At 40.4% G+C, this 18,289-nt stretch overlaps 1 protein-coding gene across 1 annotated transcript; it reads right to left on the bottom strand.

Annotated features, from left to right (window-relative positions):
- Positions 1-5,173: 5,173 nt before the first annotated feature.
- On the bottom strand, positions 5,174-15,926 carry LOC148101523 (uncharacterized). The gene is made up of 3 exons (XM_087846328.1): positions 15,879-15,926; positions 12,301-12,406; positions 5,174-10,167 (listed from the first exon to the last, which is right to left on the bottom strand). The coding sequence occupies exons 2-3, from the start codon at positions 12,316-12,318 to the stop codon at positions 8,257-8,259; spliced, it is 1,929 nt and encodes a 642-aa protein (XP_087702454.1). The 5' UTR covers positions 12,319-12,406; positions 15,879-15,926; the 3' UTR covers positions 5,174-8,256.
- Positions 15,927-18,289: the final 2,363 nt, after the last annotated feature.

Here is an 18,289-nt window from a genome sequence, read left to right as displayed (position 1 = left end):
GGCCTGCTAACACCGCGGATTGCTTTTACTTTGTCTGACTGGGGTGTTTTGAGCCTCATCGCGACGCCCGAAGTGCAGAAGAGCCTGCGGGAAATGAGCTCGCAACAACCGCAAAACAGGGATCATCAACATCGGCCGTGGCTTTCCCTATGTGCATATCAATCGCTAAGTGTTAATCTTCCTGTCTAACTATATTTTTACATTTTCCTTTTGACCATTCTCTCAATCCTTTCATTTAAAAAAATATATCACAAGGGTTTGTAACACGTACAATACACCATCCATTCATTGCCTGAAATACCGTGAGGCTTGTTTGAAAGATTGCGCCCGAGACCAACTCCGCCTCCAAGGCATGCCTACCTTTAGCTGCCACCAGTGAGATATCAGAGCCGGGCTCCACATATCTAATCAGGAGCACGAGCAAGACAGCTTTTGCAGACTCTCCAGAAATATGCAAGTCCTTACCAGCTGCTCTGCAACCCAGTGTTTCCTGTCCCCTCACCAACATCGCTTTTTGAGATATTTTTTATGAACCACCAAAAGAGCCATCGTACCCCCCAGTACAGGAGACTGGATCTGAGGGCAGCAGCGGGGACAAATGATTGTAATGAAGCGACGGACATTCCATGGCTGGTCTTAGATAATCGTGAGTTATTATGTCTTATGGTGAAAAGTACATAGTTTTGCAAGAGGCATACAAGCACTGTGGAAAAAGTAATCATAAAACTGTTTTTGTGAACACTTGCTCCCTACGTTATGCTTTAAAAAATGTGATACACGTAATGTGATCATTAACATCAACATGGCATTTAATCTGTTGTTAGACTCAATTGGTTTCTCTCAAAATGTAAAAGAACCCACCCACCACTTTAATCACACTCTAGATCTTGTTTTAATATATGGCATAGAAACTGAACATTTAACAGTGTTTCCTGAAAACCCTCTCCTGTCTGATCATTTCTTGATAACATTTACATTTACAATAATTGATTACGCAGCAGTGGAGAGTGGACTTTATCAAAGTAGATGTCTTTCTGAAAGCGCTGTAACTAAGTTTAAGAATATAATCCAGCCACTGTTATCATCGTCAATGCCCTGTACCAACACAGAGCAGAGCAGCTTTCTGAACGCTACCCCAACAGAGGTCGATTATCTTGTTAATAATTTCACCTCCTCACTACGTACGACTCTGGATACTGTAGCTCCAGTGAAAACTAAGGTCTCTAATCAGAAGTACCTGACCCCGTGGTATAATTCTCAAACACGTACCCTAAAGCAGATGACTCGTAATCTGGAGAGGAAATGGCGTGTCACAAATTTAGAGGATCATCATTTAGCCTGGAGAAATAGTTTGTTGCTTTATAAGAAAGCCCTCCGCAAAGCCAGAACAGCTTACTACTCATCACTGATTGAAGAAAATAAGAACAACCCCAGGTTTCTCTTCAGCACTGTAGCCAGGCTGACAAAAAGTCAGAGCTCTTTTGAGCCAACCATCCCTTTAACGTTAACTAGTGATGACTTCATGAACTTCTTCACAAATAAAATTTTTATCATTAGAGAAAAAATTACCAATAATCATCCCACAGATGTAATATTATCTACAGCTACTCTTAGTTCCATTGATGTTAAGTTAGACTCTTTTTTTCCAATCGATCTTTCTGAGTTAACTTCAATAATTACTTCCTCCAAACCATCAACGTGTCTTTTAGACCCCATTCCTACAAAACTGCTCAAAGAAGTCCTGCCATTAATTAATTCTTCGATCTTAAATATGATCAACCTATCTCTAATAATCGGCTATGTACCACAGGCCTTCAAGGTGGCTGCAGTTAAACCTTTACTCAAAAAGCCATCTCTAGACCCAGCAGTCTTAGCTAATTATAGGCCAATCTCCAACCTTCCTTTCATATCAAAAATCCTTGAAAGAGTAGTTGTCAAACAGCTAACAGATCATCTGCAGAGGAATGGTTTATTTGAAGAGTTTCAGTCAGGTTTCAGAGTTCATCACAGCACAGAAACAGCTTTAGTGAAGGTTACAAATGATCTTCTTATGGCCTCTGACAGTGGACTCATCTCTGTGCTTGTCCTTCTTGACCTTAGTGCAGCATTCGATACTGTTGACCATAATATCCTGTTAGAGCGATTAGAACATGCTGTAGGTATTACAGGTATTGCACTGCAGTGGTTTGTATCATATCTATCTAATAGACTCCAATTTGTGCATGTAAATGGAGAGTCCTCTTCACACACTGAGGTTAATTATGGAGTTCCACAGGGTTCAGTGCTAGGACCAATTCTGTTTACATTATACATGCTTCCCCTAGGCAGCATCATTAGAAGACATAGCATACATTTTCACTGCTATGCAGATGACACCCAGCTCTATCTGTCCATGAAGCCAGATAACACACACCAATTAGTTAAACTTCAGGAATGTCTTAAAGACATAAAGACTTGGATGGCCACTAACTTTCTGCTTCTTAACTCAGATAAAACTGAGGTCATTGTACTCGGCGCTGAAAAGCTTAGAAATATGGTATCTAACCAGATTCTTACTCTGGATGGCATTACCTTGGCCTCCAGTAACACTGTGAGGAACCTTGGAGTCATTTTTGACCAGGATATGTCCTTCAACGCACATATTAAACAAATATGTAAGACTGCGTTCTTCCATTTGCGCAACATCTCTAAAATTAGAAATATCCTGTCTCAGAGTGACGCTGAAAAACTAGTTCATGCATTTATTACTTCCAGGCTGCACTACTGCAATTCATTATTATCAGGATGTCCAAAAAACTCACTGAAAAGCCTTCAGTTAATCCAAAATGCTGCAGCAAGAGTACTGACAGGGACTAGAAAGAGAGAGCATATTTCTCCTGTTTTGGCTTCCCTTCATTGGCTTCCTGTTAAATCCAGAATTGAATTCAAAATCCTGCTCCTCACATACAAGGTCTTAAATAATCAGGCCCCATCTTATCTTAATGACCTTGTAGTACCATATCACCCTATTAGAGCACTTCGCTCCCGCTCTGCAGGCCTACTTGTTGTTCCTAGAGTATTTAAAAGTAGAATGGGAGGGAGAGCCTTCAGTTTTCAGGCCCCTCTTCTGTGGAACCAGCTTCCAGTTTGGATTCGGGAGACAGACACTATCTCTACTTTTAAGATTAGGCTTAAAACTTTCCTTTTTGCTAAGGCATATAGTTAGGGCTGGACCAGGTGACCCTGAATCCTCCCTTAGTTATGCTGCAATAGATGTAGGCTGCCGGGGGATTCCCATGATGCATTGAGTTTTTCCTTTCCAGTCACCTTTCTCACTCACTATGTGTTAATAGACCTCTCTGTATTGAATCGTATCTGTTATTAATCTCTGTCTCTCTTCCACAGCATGTCTTTCATCCTGTCTTCCTTCTCTCACCCCAACCGGTCGCAGCAGATGGCCGCCCCTCCCTGAGCCTGGTTCTGCCGGAGGTTTCTTCCTGTTAAAAGGGAGTTTTTCCTTCCCACTGTCGCCAAAGTGCTTGCTCATAGGGGGTCATATGATTGTTGGGTTTTTCTCTGTATCTATGAAGCGCCTTGAGGCGACTTTTGTTGTGATTTGGCGCTATATAAATAAAATTGAATTGAATTGAATTGAATTGAATGATTTTTTTAAAACTTTTATTCTTATGCTTTTAAAACTATGTCAGATTATCATAAAACACTTATTTGTATGTTATAATGTTTTTCTTACACCATGTGTAATTTTTATAGACACCTTGTTCATTGTATCAATGTGTAATTATGTATCTTTGATAAATAAATAAAATATTTAATCTTGTATTTGTGTACTTTCTGGTGATTCAATAAAAAATTAGTCACATATCGCTCTGATAAACACAGATGTCTGCATGTCTGTAAAACATGAAAAACTCCATATCAGTGCTATCTACAAAGGTGTAGTCATTTCTTTGTTATGGTACTTTACTGTTCCAATGAAACAATAGAAAATCTCATTTTAAAGTACATTTTCGGCCATCCTGACCTATTTTCAGGGGCAAGAATGTTGATGTTAGACTGTGTTTTAAGTCAGGTTTTGATCTTAAACTAACTATCACAGCACTGATTTTACTGATTACAGTTGTAATCTCAATTAGAATCCCAAACTGTTTACCTGACAAGTTTACCTGAAACCAACACATTAGACTTAAATCTGTGAAATTCCTGAACAATATGCTTTGTGCAGTAGCAGTAGTACTAGAACTAGTAGTCCTACAATTGTGCATCAACCAGGCTTCAAGAGTGATCACTCTTCTGGCTTGCAAATGGTGATAACATGTCACAGTCTTAGCTGCAAATCAGAAATGTTGGTAAATTTAAAAAAGGAGTTTAAACTTCAGGTTTGGCATAGACACAGACTTTATTAATGCCACACTCGGGAGATTCACATGTTACACGAGCACAACGGTCAGTAAGAAAAAGTGAATCAGAGATACATTACAAAATACAAAAATTAAAAATAAATAGTGGACAAATTTAAAACAAGCAAAACACCTATGCAAGAGTAACTACTAATGATTTACAATACTTGTCATATACAGCCAATACACTCAGAGAATTTTAGCATATCAGTATAAAGCTCTCTGTAATTCCTGGACAGTTCATGAAATAATTTAAAATTAAATCTGCACTTCAGTTAACTTTTTTTTAAATAACAGGTTTATGTCTTAGATCTACGGATACAGCTAAAGCACTCTGCTTGTATAATGCGGTATTCTCTCCCAGCTTATCCTTTTCTCACAACAAGGTGATTCCCAAAGTACGAGTCAATAAAACAATGACTCTAAAACCAGAACAGAAAGATAAAGTTGCAAGTTCAAAGATTAAGGATTGTGTTTTTATAGCACGTAGTAAACTATCCCCTTTTTCTCCTTGGCCTTGTGTACATCACAAGTCAAATTATACATTGTGATGGAGCAGTCACAATACACACTCACGAGACACAGTTTGATTTTTCAAACACAAAGTTTGTATGAAGTTCACCTTATCAGCTGAAAATATTAAAGCCAGAACAGCTGAGCTGTATGATGTGTACAAGGACACAAAACATTATTTACCATCAGATCCCGAGCCCTCCATGTGTTTATCAAGAAACTGCTGCTGTGCTACATCCATAAATAATGAATAAATTAAGAGCTAAAGCTAAAAGGACAGTTTATTTATACCATCTTCATGTGAACACATTCAAGAACATCACAGATGAAAGAAACATTAAAAACTTCCACACTACATAAAGCAAGAAAAATAGTTTTTCCTTTCAGGTGGTTCAAAAACAAACAAACAAAAAAACATCAAACACCTCCAAGACTCTCTTTGAAAGAACTAAAAACCTTTATTCTCATGGTCCAATCATGAGTGAACTCCCCAATGAAGCCTTGTGTGCTAAAACATGTCAGAGTTTTAAAGGTTAAACATGAGTTTCCAAAACGTTTTGCTGGAGAACAATGAACTATTTGACTGAGTTTCAATTATTAACAGACGAGCAAAACCAGGACAGAGAAAAAAGGACAAAACAGACTCAGTAAAACGACAGAAAATAAGATCCCATGTAAATCTGTATTATGTAGAAGTTCAGCCCAGCAACCAGTTCAGTTCAACACAAGTTTACATGATTCTATCTGAACTCTGTGGAGCCTGATCTCAATAATTATTTCCTCCAAACCATCAATGTGTCTTTTAGACCCCATTCCTACAAAACTGCTCAAAGAAGTCCTGCCATTAATTAATTCTTCGATCTTAAATATGATCAACCTGTCTCTAATAATAGGCTATGTACCACAGGCCTTCAAGCTGGCTGTAGTTAAACCTTTACTCAAAAAGCCATCTCTAGACCCAGTAGTCTTAGCTAATTATAGGCCAATCTCCAACCTTCCTTTCATATCAAAAATCCTTGAAAGAGAAGTTGTCAAACAGCTAACAGATCATCTGCAGAGGAATGGCTTATTTGAAGAGTTTCAGTCAGGTTTCAGAGCTCATTACAGCACAGAAACAGCTTTAGTGAAGGTTACAAATGATCTTCTTATGGCCTCTGACAGTGGACTCATCTCTGTGCTTGTCCTACTAGACCTTAGTGCAGCGTTCGATACTGTTGACCATAATATCCTATTAGAGCGATTAAAACATGCTGTAGGTATTACAGGTACTGCACTGCAGTGGTTTGTATCATATCTATCTAATAGACTCCAATTTGTGCATCTAAATGGAGAGTTCTCTTCACACACTGAGGTTAATTATGGAGTTCTGTTCAATTCTGTTTACATTATACACGCTTCCCTTAGGCAGTATCATTAGAAGACATAGCATACATTTTCACTGCTATGCAGATGACACCCAGCTCTATCTGTCCGTGAAGCCAGATAACAGACACCAATTATTTAAACTGCAGGAATGTCTTAAAGACATAAAGACTTGGATGGCTGCTAACTTTCTGCTTCTTAATTCAGATAAAACTGAGGTTATTGTACTCAGCCCTGAAAATCTTAGAAATATGGTATCTAACCAGATTCTTACTCTGGAAGGCATTACCTCGGCCTCCACTAACGCTGTGAGGAACCTTGGAGTCATTTTTGACCAGGATATGTCCTTCAACGCACATATCAAACAAATATGTAAGTTTTTATGTTTTTTCCATTTGCGCAACAAGTTAGAAATATCCTGTCTAAGAGTGACGCTGAAAAACTAGTTCATGCATTTATTACTTCCAGGCTGGACAACTGTAATTCATTATTATCAGGATGTCCAAAAAACTCACTGAAAAGCCTTCAGCTAATCCAAAATGCTGCAGCAAGAGTACTGACAGGGACTAGAAAGAGAAAGCATATTTCTCCTGTTTTGGCTTTCCTTCATTGGCTTCCTGTTAAATCCAGAATTGAATTCAAAATCCTGCTCCTCACATACAAGGTCTTAAATAATCAGGCCCCATCTTATCTTAATGACCTTGTAGTACCATGTTACCCTATTAGAGCACTTCGCTCTCGCTCTGCAGGCCTACTTGTTGTTCCTAGAGTATTTAAAAGTAGAATGGAAGGGAGAGCATTCAGTTTTCAGGCCCCTCTTCCTGTTAAAAGGGAGTTTTTCCTTCCCAGTGTCGCCAAAGTGCTTGCTCATAGGGGGTCATATGATTGTTGGGTTTTTCTCTGTATCTATGAAGCGCCTTGAGGCGACTTTTGTTGTGATTTGGCACTATATAAATAAAATTGAATTGAGTTGATCTCAAGCTTTTTGAGTCTGACACTGAAACCAGAGGATCTTTCTGTCTCTTCAGATTCACTGTGATCCAGTGATGGGAGTGATTTCAGCCCTGAGTGATCACGCTGACGTTTGCACAGAGCAGACAATGAGGTGAATGTTTTGGCACATTGATAACAGTGAAACAGTTTATCAGTAACGTGGGATCGTTTGTGTTCGAAGTATGAATTGAGATTCCTGAAGCTCTTGTCACACTGGTCACAGCTGTAGTTTCCTTCCATGTGTGTACGTTCATGATAGTTACAATGAGCTGATTGTGAGAAGTTTTTGTCACAGTCTCTGCACTTGTATGGTTTCTCTCCTGTGTGGACTCATTTATGTGATTTAAGGTCCCATGCAGAGGTGAAGGATGATCCACACTGATCACAGATATACTTTTTAACCCCACTGTGAATCAGTTCATGTCATTTTAAGTCACCTGATGTGGTGAAGCTTCTCCCGCATTCTTTGCAGAATTTAAGTTTGTCTCCAATGTGTCTACATTGATGTCTTTTTAGGTCAGCTTTCCAACTGACAGTTTTTCCACAGAGGTCACATTGATAAGGTCTCTCCTCAGTGTGGGTAAACATGTGTTGTTGTAACTTGGCGTCTGTTGTAGACTCTTTGCCACACTGTTCACAGCAGTACACATCATGTCCGGTGTGAATGCGTAGGTGTATTTTTCAGTGCCCCCTCCGGCTGAAAGTTTTTCCACAGATGTCACAGCTGTATGCCTTAATTTCAGAGTGGGTAACTAGATGATTCTGTAAGTAGCTACTGCGAGTAAAAGCTCTGCCACACTGATCACAGCTGTACGCATTAACTCCACTGTGGATGAGTTGGTGTTGTTTTAGGGATACCTTCCAGGAAAAAAGACTTTCCACACAAGTCACAGCTGAACGGTCTCTCTCCAGTGTGGATGACCTGATGCTTTTTTAGTTTATCCTTCTCAGTAAAATCCTTCCCACACTCGTCACAGCTGTACACTTTAACTCAACTGTGGATCAGTATGTGTCTTTTTAGGGAACACATCCTGGGAAAAGACTTTACACAAAAGTCACAGCTGAACGGTCTCTCTCCAGTGTGGATGACCTGATGCTTTTTTAGTTTATCCTTCTCAGTAAAACCCTTCCCACACTTGTCACAGCTGTACGCTTTAACTTCACTGTGGATGAGTTGGTGACTTCTTAGGGAACGCATCCTGGAAAAAGACTTTCCACAAAAGTCACAGCTGAACGGTCTCTCTCCAGTGTGGATGACCTGATGCTTTTTTAGTGAAGCCTTCTCAGCAAAATCCTTCCCACACTCGTCACAGCTGTACGCTTTAACTCCGCTGTGGATGAGTTGGTGACTTCTTAGGGAACGCATCCTGGAAAAAGACTTTCCACACAAGTCACAGCTGAACGGTCTCTCTCCAGTGTGGATGAGCTGATGCTCTTTTAGTGAAGCCTTCTCAACAAAATGCTTCCCACACTCGCCACAGCCGTACATTTTAACTCCACTGTGGTTCAGTATGTGTCTTTTTAGGGAACACATCCTGGGAAAAGACTTTCCACAAAAGTCACAGCTGAACGGTCTCTCTCCAGTGTGGATGACCTGATGCTCTTTTAGTGAAGCCCTCACAGTAAAATGCTTCCCACACTCGCCACAGCTGTACATTTTAACTCCACTGTGGATCAGTATGTGTCTTTTTAGGGAAGGCATCCTGGAAAAAGACTTTCCACAAAAGTCACAGCTGAACGGTCTCTCTCCAGTGTGGATGACCTGATGGTTTTTTAGTGAAGCCTTCTCAGTAAAATGCTTCCCACACTGGTCACAGCTGTATGCTTTAGCTTCACTGTGGATGAGTTGGTGACTTCTTAGGGAAGGCATCCTGGAAAAAGACTTTCCACAAAAGTCACAGCTGAACGGTCTCTCTCCAGTGTGGATGACCTGATGCCTTTTTAGTGAAGCCTTCTCAGCAAAATCCTTCCCACACTCGTCACAGCTGTACGCTTTAACTTCATTGTGGATGAGTTGGTGACTTCTTAGGGAACGCATCCTGGAAAAAGACTTTCCACAAAAGTCACAGCTGAACGGTCTCTCTCCAGTGTGGATGACCTGATGCCTTTTTAGTGAATCCTTCTCAGTAAAATCCTTCCCACACTCGTCACAGCTGTACGCTTTAACTCCACTGTGGATGAGTTGGTGTTTTCTTAGGGAACTTTCAAAGGAAAAAGACTGTCCACAAAAGTCACAGCTGAACGGTCTCTCTCCAGTGTGGATGACCTGATGCTGTTTTAGATTACTCTTCTGATTAAACTCTTTCCCACACTCGTCACAGCTGTACGCTTTAACTCCACTGTGGATGAGTTGGTGTTTTTTAAGACCTGAATTGTGCCTAAAGCCTTTCCCACACTTGTCACAGGTGTACGCTTTAACTTCACTGTGGATGAGTTGGTGACTTCTTAGGGAACGCATCCTGGAAAAAGACTTTCCACACAAGTCACAGCTGAACGTTCTCTCTCCAGTGTGGATGAGCTGATGCTCTTTTAGTGAAGACCTCGCAGTAAAATGCTTCCCACACTCGTCACAGCTGTACGCTTTAACTCCACTGTGGATGAGTTGGTGTTTTTTAAGATCTCCATTGTGCCTAAAGCCTTTCCCACACTCGTCACAGGTGTACGCTTTAACTTCACTGTGGATGAGCTGGTGACTTCTTAGGGAAAACATCCTGGAAAAAGACTTTCCACACAAGTCACAGCTGAACGGTCTCTCTCCAGTGTGGATGACCTGATGAAGTTTTAGTGAAGCCCTCCATGTAAAATGCTTCCCACACTCGTCACAGGTGTATGTTTTCTCTCTCTTTCTTCTGTCAGGTTTGTCGGCCTCCTGAGAGCGCTGACTTCTCGCTCCATGTTGGTCCTGCAGTGACAGAGATACAAACAGAGCCAGTGAGTGAAATGCAGTCGTGGAACAAACTCAACCTTCAAACTCCCTCCATTAACACTAGTTTTAAACCTGAAGGTGGAGTGTGGCACCAAACACCTTAAAGGTCTCCTATCCCCACCTGCTGGTAGTTCTAACACATTACATCCAACCTGGTGTTAAAAATAATTCATGACTGTTCAAACACTAAAATCATGCCCATCCCTCCTGATTGTACACACACACACACACACACACACACACACACACACACACACTTTTATATTATTTTATAATTTATATTATAGTGTTGTTTCCTATTACATATTTCTTTAATTTTTATAGATTTATACATAATTATTCAGTGATAATAAATCCTATGTTTGTTTATTCAAAAAGAACCCCATTAGCTTCCACAAACAGATGTTGCTCATCTTCCGTCAAATACAATCACATAAAATATTATACAATAAAGTGGATTCAAGATATCCACATAAGTTGGCTCTTACATTCACAGTGAGTGGTTTCACAATTGTTAAAATATAAGCAATCAATAACAATAATAATAATAATAATAATATCAATAACATTGAGACACATTACACAAATTTCAAAAACAAACCATCTCTTACAATATTTACAACAACTAAAAGCTCTGTAAATCGGCTTTTAAGTGTTCATTGAAGTTTTGAATAGTTGCTAATTCTCTAATTTTATAAGGCAATTTATTCCACTTAAAAGATGCTCTAAATATAACAGTTTTACAAAAAGTTACTTTTAACTCGAGCATTTACTAAATTGCAGTTTGTTGAAAACTGTGTAATATCATTATGTATTTCATCTGGATACTATCGTGATATATATCGTTATTGCCTGAAATGAAAAACATATCGTGATATGAAAAAATCTTATATCGCCCAGCTCTAGCTGAGACCATGAAAGGTGGTGATTTATGGTAATGCCGAGTAGTTTAATCTGGGTGACGTGTTCTAACACTGGCTATGGAAAGACTCAGTTGCAGGCTGTTGACTAATCTGCTTCTAATTAACATAGATTTGGATTTAGATACATTTAAAATCATGTTGTTTTTACTTATCCAGTCAAACAGGTTCAGCAAATTTTGTTGTGACATGCTGATCAATTCAGAGTTGTCACTGGCTGAATAAAACATGGTGGAATCATTGGCATACCCAAGATTAAGCCAAGGCATATTGCTGATTGTTAGTGAAAACTGAATAGAGAAGTGGAGCGAGGCAGCTGCCTTGGGGTAAACCGCAGTTCATAACTGAGAAATAACCATTACAATAAACCTTCTGCTATCTTCTGTCCAAATAACTTTTCATCCAGCACAAAGCAGCTGGTGAAAATCCATAACATTTTAGTTTATCAATCAAAAGATCATCATTTATCATCATCAAACGCAGCACTAAAGTCCAAGAATACCACTTTCACATCATCTAGATGTTTATACCATACCATATATTATCTGTCATATGAATTAGAGCTGAGCTGGTAAAATGACCAGCTTGGTTCAGTGAAGAAAAATGTCTGATTGTAACCCGAGGGTTTTTTTACATCAAGAAAAAGGCACCAAACATCAAACACATTTAAGCCTAAACAGTAACACATGAAAGTAGAGCAGGGCGATATAACCAAAAATATTTATCACGATATACATTTGAAAATTTGTGATAACGATATAATTGAGGCGAGACAAAATACTTTACAACTCCACAACTTTATTAGTGCAAAAAACCCATCAATGTATTTTCACTTAAAGAAGCTGTTTTTATGTGCATTAAAGTTATATAAAAATTTAACAGTGCAAATGAAAATTGCTTGCTGACAGTTTAACCAAAAGGATTTTCCAGAGGAAATTGGCTGACATTTGCTCCAAGGCATTTGCATTTGCACTGTTAAATTTTTATATAACTTTAATGCACATAAAAAACAGCTGCTTGTTTAAGTGAAAATACATTGATGAGGGTTTTCTTTGCACTAATAAAGTTGCGGAGTTGTAAAGTATTTTGTCTAGTGTCAATTATATCGTCAGCTATATTGTTATCGCAAATTTTCAAATGTATATTGTGATAAATATTTTTGGTCATATCGCCCTGCTCTGTCTGTCACCTTCTGTGTTGAGCTCATTGTTTTCTCTGTAGTGGCTGAGCTGAGTCCAAGTAGCTGAAAATGTTCTTCTGCTGCTCCGTCAGACTCTTCTCCTCCTGCTGGTCAGCTGGGACACAAAACAGATCTTTGTTAGGCTCCACACTGCACTGACGAGTCAAAATGTCTCATATGTTCATCTGACAACAAAAAACAACAAATTTTTGATTCCCGAGGTGGGCAAACAGACACAAAAGATTTGAGCACGGATACCAAATTTAGAAGTATGGCAGACCAGTAGCAGGAGAGACTGAGGCCTGTTATTAGAATCAAATGCCCAGTGGGCCTACACAATTTGCACCGATAAGACAAAGACAGCTATGTTTTATCCTGGAATACTTTTTTTATTTTTACACTTCCTTGAAATGTTTTTCATTGTAGCACTTTTACTTCCAACTAGGGGTGAAACGATACACAAAATTCACAGTTCAGTTCGGTTCAATACTTTGGTATTACGGTTCAATATTTTTTAGATACAAAAAAAATGTTCATGCCTTTTTAATTTGTCATTTATTAAAATTATAAATATATATTTTAACTCAAAAGTACAGTCTTTAAATTTAATGTTGATGAAACAACAACAACAACAAAAAAAATCTATCTGATAGAAAACTCAATCATCTTTGGAAGAGGGAGTTTATTACAGAGAAATGTCTCTTTCCAAAATAAAAGCTATACGCTTCTTCTGGGCTATATTCTCAGCAGCATATTAAACATATCAGGTCCCCATAAGGAGAATCATGTGCTAACGCCTGTCTAAATGACTCTGGTTAAGTTTGTGGCATGCGTGCTTGTTGTTTTTGTCTGCTTCCACTTGTCTTTGCACTAGGATGATGTCGGCGTAAATGTGCAGTCATATTCGTTGTGTTCCCACTAGTGCTGTCAGTGTTAATCTTGTTAAAATGACGTTAACGCCATAACGCCGCAAATCTCCGTCAACGAGTTACCGTGGATCGCCCCGTGCGTGGGGCTGGACGGCATCAACACGTTAACAAGCTAACGCACTAGTTCTCACCAATTGAGCATTGTGTGGCACATCCGACATACTGTTTTACTTTAGTCCATGACGTGCATACTATCAGGGTCATGCTTCACATGAACATCAAGATAGTTTCAAACGCCAGATCTGAATGAAGGTGGGGGAGGTTCAATTTCGGGTAGCGTTGAGGCAGTTGCCATGTTGCAACGAGCTTAGCTTCTGTCTTGCTAGCTTGCGCTGCGCTCAGTGGATCTGCACTCAACAGTGCAGCCTAGGCGGGGTAGTCGAACGCAGATCCACTGAGCGCTCAACACAGACAGCATCGTCGGAAGAAAAGTTGATAAAACAAATAAAAGATTTTGTATTGTTCGATACATATGCCTACCGAACCGAAAGCACTGTATCGAACGTATTTTCTTTGTTTTGTTTTTTTTAAAACACACACTCCCTTCACCTCTTCTACATTCCTATGTTTCTCTCAGAGCAGATCTAAAGGGGCAGCCCCTCAGTCATACACATATACTTTTAATCTCACCCTTAAGGGGTGGTCCCCAGGAGTTTCACAGCATGGTTTAGAACAGTGGTTCTCAAACTGTGGTACACATACCACTAGTAGTACTTAGTCTGTCTCTGGTGGTACATGGAAAATCTAATTTTTTTTTAAAGACTAAACAATATGTAATTGTGGAGGTATGCAAAGACGACACAAGCGTTCCCTGATTTTGGTGGACTTTTGAGTATGTTATGTATTGAGGACTCCCAGCCATTTAGCATTGTGGAGGACAAGGATTTAAAAGATTTGTTAAATAATTAAATCCGAGCTATGTGCTCCCCACTAAAAAGGTCATAAAAGCAGTGAAAATTTAGTTTTTACAGAATAAAATGTGAACAGGCAGGACTGAGGCTAATGTGTAGCTGTCCATACCTTAACGTTACAAAAGCACAACTATTGTCCATACCCCAACCACACCTCACCTCACAGTAAATGATCATTTCCATTTTAAGCATTTCCAAATAATCATTTTCCATACTGCCATTATAAATATACACAGTATACTGCCATCACTACAATATAGATGTTTTACACACTCGTTTTGTTGTTGACATTTACAGGCTGTGTGAAAAATGCCACACTCTTCAAATTCATGCCATCTAATATTTTTACGTCCAGTAGGTGTCCTACTAGAGCAAATGAAGCTTCAAGAAGCTTTGCGCTGGGGTGAACCAATTGGATGAAAAGCTTCAGTGCTTCATGAAGCTTCATCTGCCCATCACTAATCATTATATACCAGCTAGCCAAACTTCAGTAACCCTACAAACGTCATTTTAGTTTTCTGTCTTCATTTATGTTGGAAGTGATAACAGAGCTGTACGTTTTAATTTGTTTCCAAAAACCCCGCAGTCAGGACATGCTATATTGTATTTAGATAGAAGCTAGCGAGCTAACTTCCTGCTAACTTCTAACTCCGTTAAATGTCATAAATTCCGTTTTCATGGATGCCTGGATGTTAAACTCAATTGTTACACCTGGTAGAGCAGAACGCTGATCATTTTATTAAAGATGAAAGACTTTAGACAGACACATCTGCTTACCTGTATCTTTTGCTCGTTTCTCCTTGTAGGAGTCATAATTAAATGTACTGAATTTTAATGATCACTGGGTTTTCATTTGTTTGGTTGCTATGGTGATGTGTAATGGGAGTCACCCGGGTGCTAGCGGCGACATTAGGAGGGCGTTGTCAGTCGGTCGTAGTGTAGAGCCTGTGATGTTTTAAGAGTTTGAATCGCGAGCCGATCACATTGCTCTGTAAACTTTTCAAGCACTTTAATAAACAAGCAAGCAATTCCACCTCTCGCATTATTGCGTAAAGTTGACAGGCAAATAGGCAGGCTCAGTCCCCGGCCTCTACTCCTCCTCTTCTTTTCTCTTTTTTTAGAGTTTAAAAACGGGTTGTGTGTGAGACTTTAAATCAACAAAATATAAAATATACATTTTAAATTGTTATTGATCCCTTTACTCCTGGTCCTAAAGTGTATATTTATTTTCTTACTCTTCTTATATATATTGTTTGTTTACTTGCACTGCTGTAAATGGAGCCTCGTCGCCTCGTCTCTCTATATACTGGACTGTATGTAGCGGAGATGACAATAAAATTTACTTTGACTTCAGCAGCGAGCAAGTGCACCGAGGGCTCTCGCGCTCACTTTTCGCGTATAGAATTTTGAAAAAACATCGGTGCAAATTATAAGTCTGTATTATAATGTCTGGTGTTTTCGTGTTTGTTGGTTTGTTTGTAATTTATTTTGCGAGTTGGTAATTTTTGCCGCTCCAGCCAGCCAGAGCATCCCCCGCCGCCCCGCTCTCTCCTCCCTGTGCCGCAAGCAGCAGGTGCACCTCGAAAACGGAGGGCGCCCTTACTCCCAGCAAATGGGCGATAGAAAACCAATGCCATTCTCAATATGCGCTGGGATGATGTCAGGGCAGCATGAGAACAAGCCGTGATGCCGCCCCGGGCAACCGCCCGTGTCGCCCGTATCTAAGACCGCTACTGTTGACACTAACCTTTAGATGTGAGAGGTAGTGATGGTCCGCTTGAAGCTGACGCTCCGGCGCGTGTGTCAAAAACATCAATGCGCTGCTTCAGAAGCACCGTGTCGAGGCTTGATTCGTTTGGCCAGAGTCACGTGATTAGTGACGTCTGAAGCTTGATTTAGAACGTATTTTTTTTTAACTGAACTTTATTGAACACACAATAAGTATACAACATACAAACAGATGAAGTTTACGAAAGAACAGAACATGAACATACAAAAACAGGGGTAAAAAAAAAGTATGAGTACGCGAAAAAAATCAACATATAAATATTGTTCTGAGAGCCTTTTTGTTGGTTGAGTCTGATATTGATTGTATGTACAATTCAATATCCTTATAAAAAGGCAAAATTATGGTGTTTTATTAATAAACTGACATTTACATCTGGAAATTTTTCTCTCCAAATATCCATAATATAAAAATTTCCCATGAATAACTGCATTATCTAAAGAGATGTTAAAGTCTTCACTAGTTAAGAGGATTGAATTTGGGTATTTGGAGAGACAGAAATTAATTCTTTCTTCTAAGGAGTCAAGTAATTTATCATTTTCAGTTTTATCATTGTAACCATATATATTTACTGTAAAGAAAGTACTGTTATTGTATCTGTTACGACCCGTCTAGGGCCAGGCAATAACATGAGTGAGGCACTCGCTTCCCCCCCTCGCTTCTTCATAATGTCATAATCCAGGCTATCTTCAATTGATAAACTGGTACACACCTCCTGGGCTTTGCCGACCAGTTTGCATTGCAATAGCAGTGGTCAAAACTCCTTCGGCCAGCTTAACGCGGCCGCTAGCGCGTAAGCGTTAAAATAGGAGTGCTGTCCACTTCGGCCTCACGAAATGGGGGAACCAGTTTAACGTGCTTAGTGATGTCGAAACCTGTTGAGACAGCGGTGGATGTACTAGGATGACTAGAGGCAGATGTGGAGGGCTTTCGCTCCAGCTCCAAAGCTCTGACACGGAGGTGCATTGCTTGTACCTCAAGCTCTTTAGCATGGGTTTCCACCTCCCTTATACGGAGGGTCAAACGGAGATCCTCCGTAGACCGCCCCGCCAGGGGTTCCCCGGCCGTACCAGACTCAGCTGCTTCAGACTCCGCCTCGGCAGCATCAGACTCCACCTCAGCCGGGAGCACGTTAACAGGCCCTTTGGCATCCGGCTCCGGCTCAGCCTCCAGAGCCACCTTCACACCTCCGCCGCCAGGCTGCTCAACCGCTGCCTTCGGGGCAGGAAGGATGCCTCGCTCCACCAGCCCTGCACACAAAGCGTCCCTAACTTCCGCTTTACGGGCACTATAGGACAGTTGAACATCATAAAAACTAGCAATAATGAGCAAATCCGCTTTCCTGCACTTCACTATTTTACCCCATGAAGGCGAGGTAACAAACTCATCCAAAGAAAACTCCATAATCCCACACACCTACCACCCCCACACCAAGAAAACTGCCAAACAGACCAAAACACACGAAAACCACAGAAGGCAGAGGACAAGCCCCCAATTCATGTTACGACCCGTCTAGGGCCAGGCAATAACATGAGTGAGGCACTCGCTTCCTCCCCAAGACCCAAGCAGCCACAAGAAACAAATCCTTTAGTTTCAATGTGATTTATTTACAATGTGAAAAAAAGGAACCAAAACGGGAGTGTCAACACTTCAGGGTGAGCCAAGGCCAAAACAATAAACAAAACAAATCTACACAAATCCCGCACCCCTGACCTTACTATAACAAAGTCAAAAATAAAGACAGAGTCTAACCTCCTTAACTAACTCAAAACAGGAGAAAAACGGGTGATCAAAAGAAACGGCAGCTCACCCCTACCCACTCCACTTCCACAACTTTCAAACGCACTGCAGCCAGCGGCTGCCACAGGAAGACTGCTGGTTGAGGAGAAAAGCGAAGACCTCTCCCGCTGTAGCGCTCCAGCCTCCTTTTTAATGGGCGCGTCCTCCAGCTGGAACCAGTCACGTCGTTGCAGTGTATCCATGCACCAATCGGAGCAGGGCCCTGGCACAGCCAAATTAACATAAAAAGACATAACACCTGCACAAAACAAACACATGAACATGCCAGTTCGTAACAGTATCTAATTATTGAAAAAAGGTAGTGTCCTAAGTGTCTGTGAAGGTTCTCAGTCATCCAGGTCATCGTAGTCAAAGGAGCTTGCAAAGAAAAGCGTCTGGACTTCTTTAAGTTACTTGAAGACGTTTCACCTCTCATCCGAGAGGCTTCTTCAGTTCTAAGGTCAAATGGTGGAGAGTCCCAGATATAAACCTGGTGGGAGTGTCCCCCCACAGAGGGACAAAAGGACCCCCTGATGATCCTCTAATCGCCTGAGCCAAGGTGTGGAACTGGGTGTGGGTCCCAATCAGCCAGA

Source organism: Neolamprologus brichardi, chromosome 9, assembly GCF_056152115.1.
Source record: "Neolamprologus brichardi isolate AB-2024 chromosome 9, ASM5615211v1, whole genome shotgun sequence".
NCBI classification, from domain to species: Eukaryota; Metazoa; Chordata; class Actinopteri; order Cichliformes; family Cichlidae; genus Neolamprologus; species Neolamprologus brichardi.
Note: the sequence above shows the minus strand (reverse complement) of the source record. Positions and strands in the feature narration are given on the sequence as shown.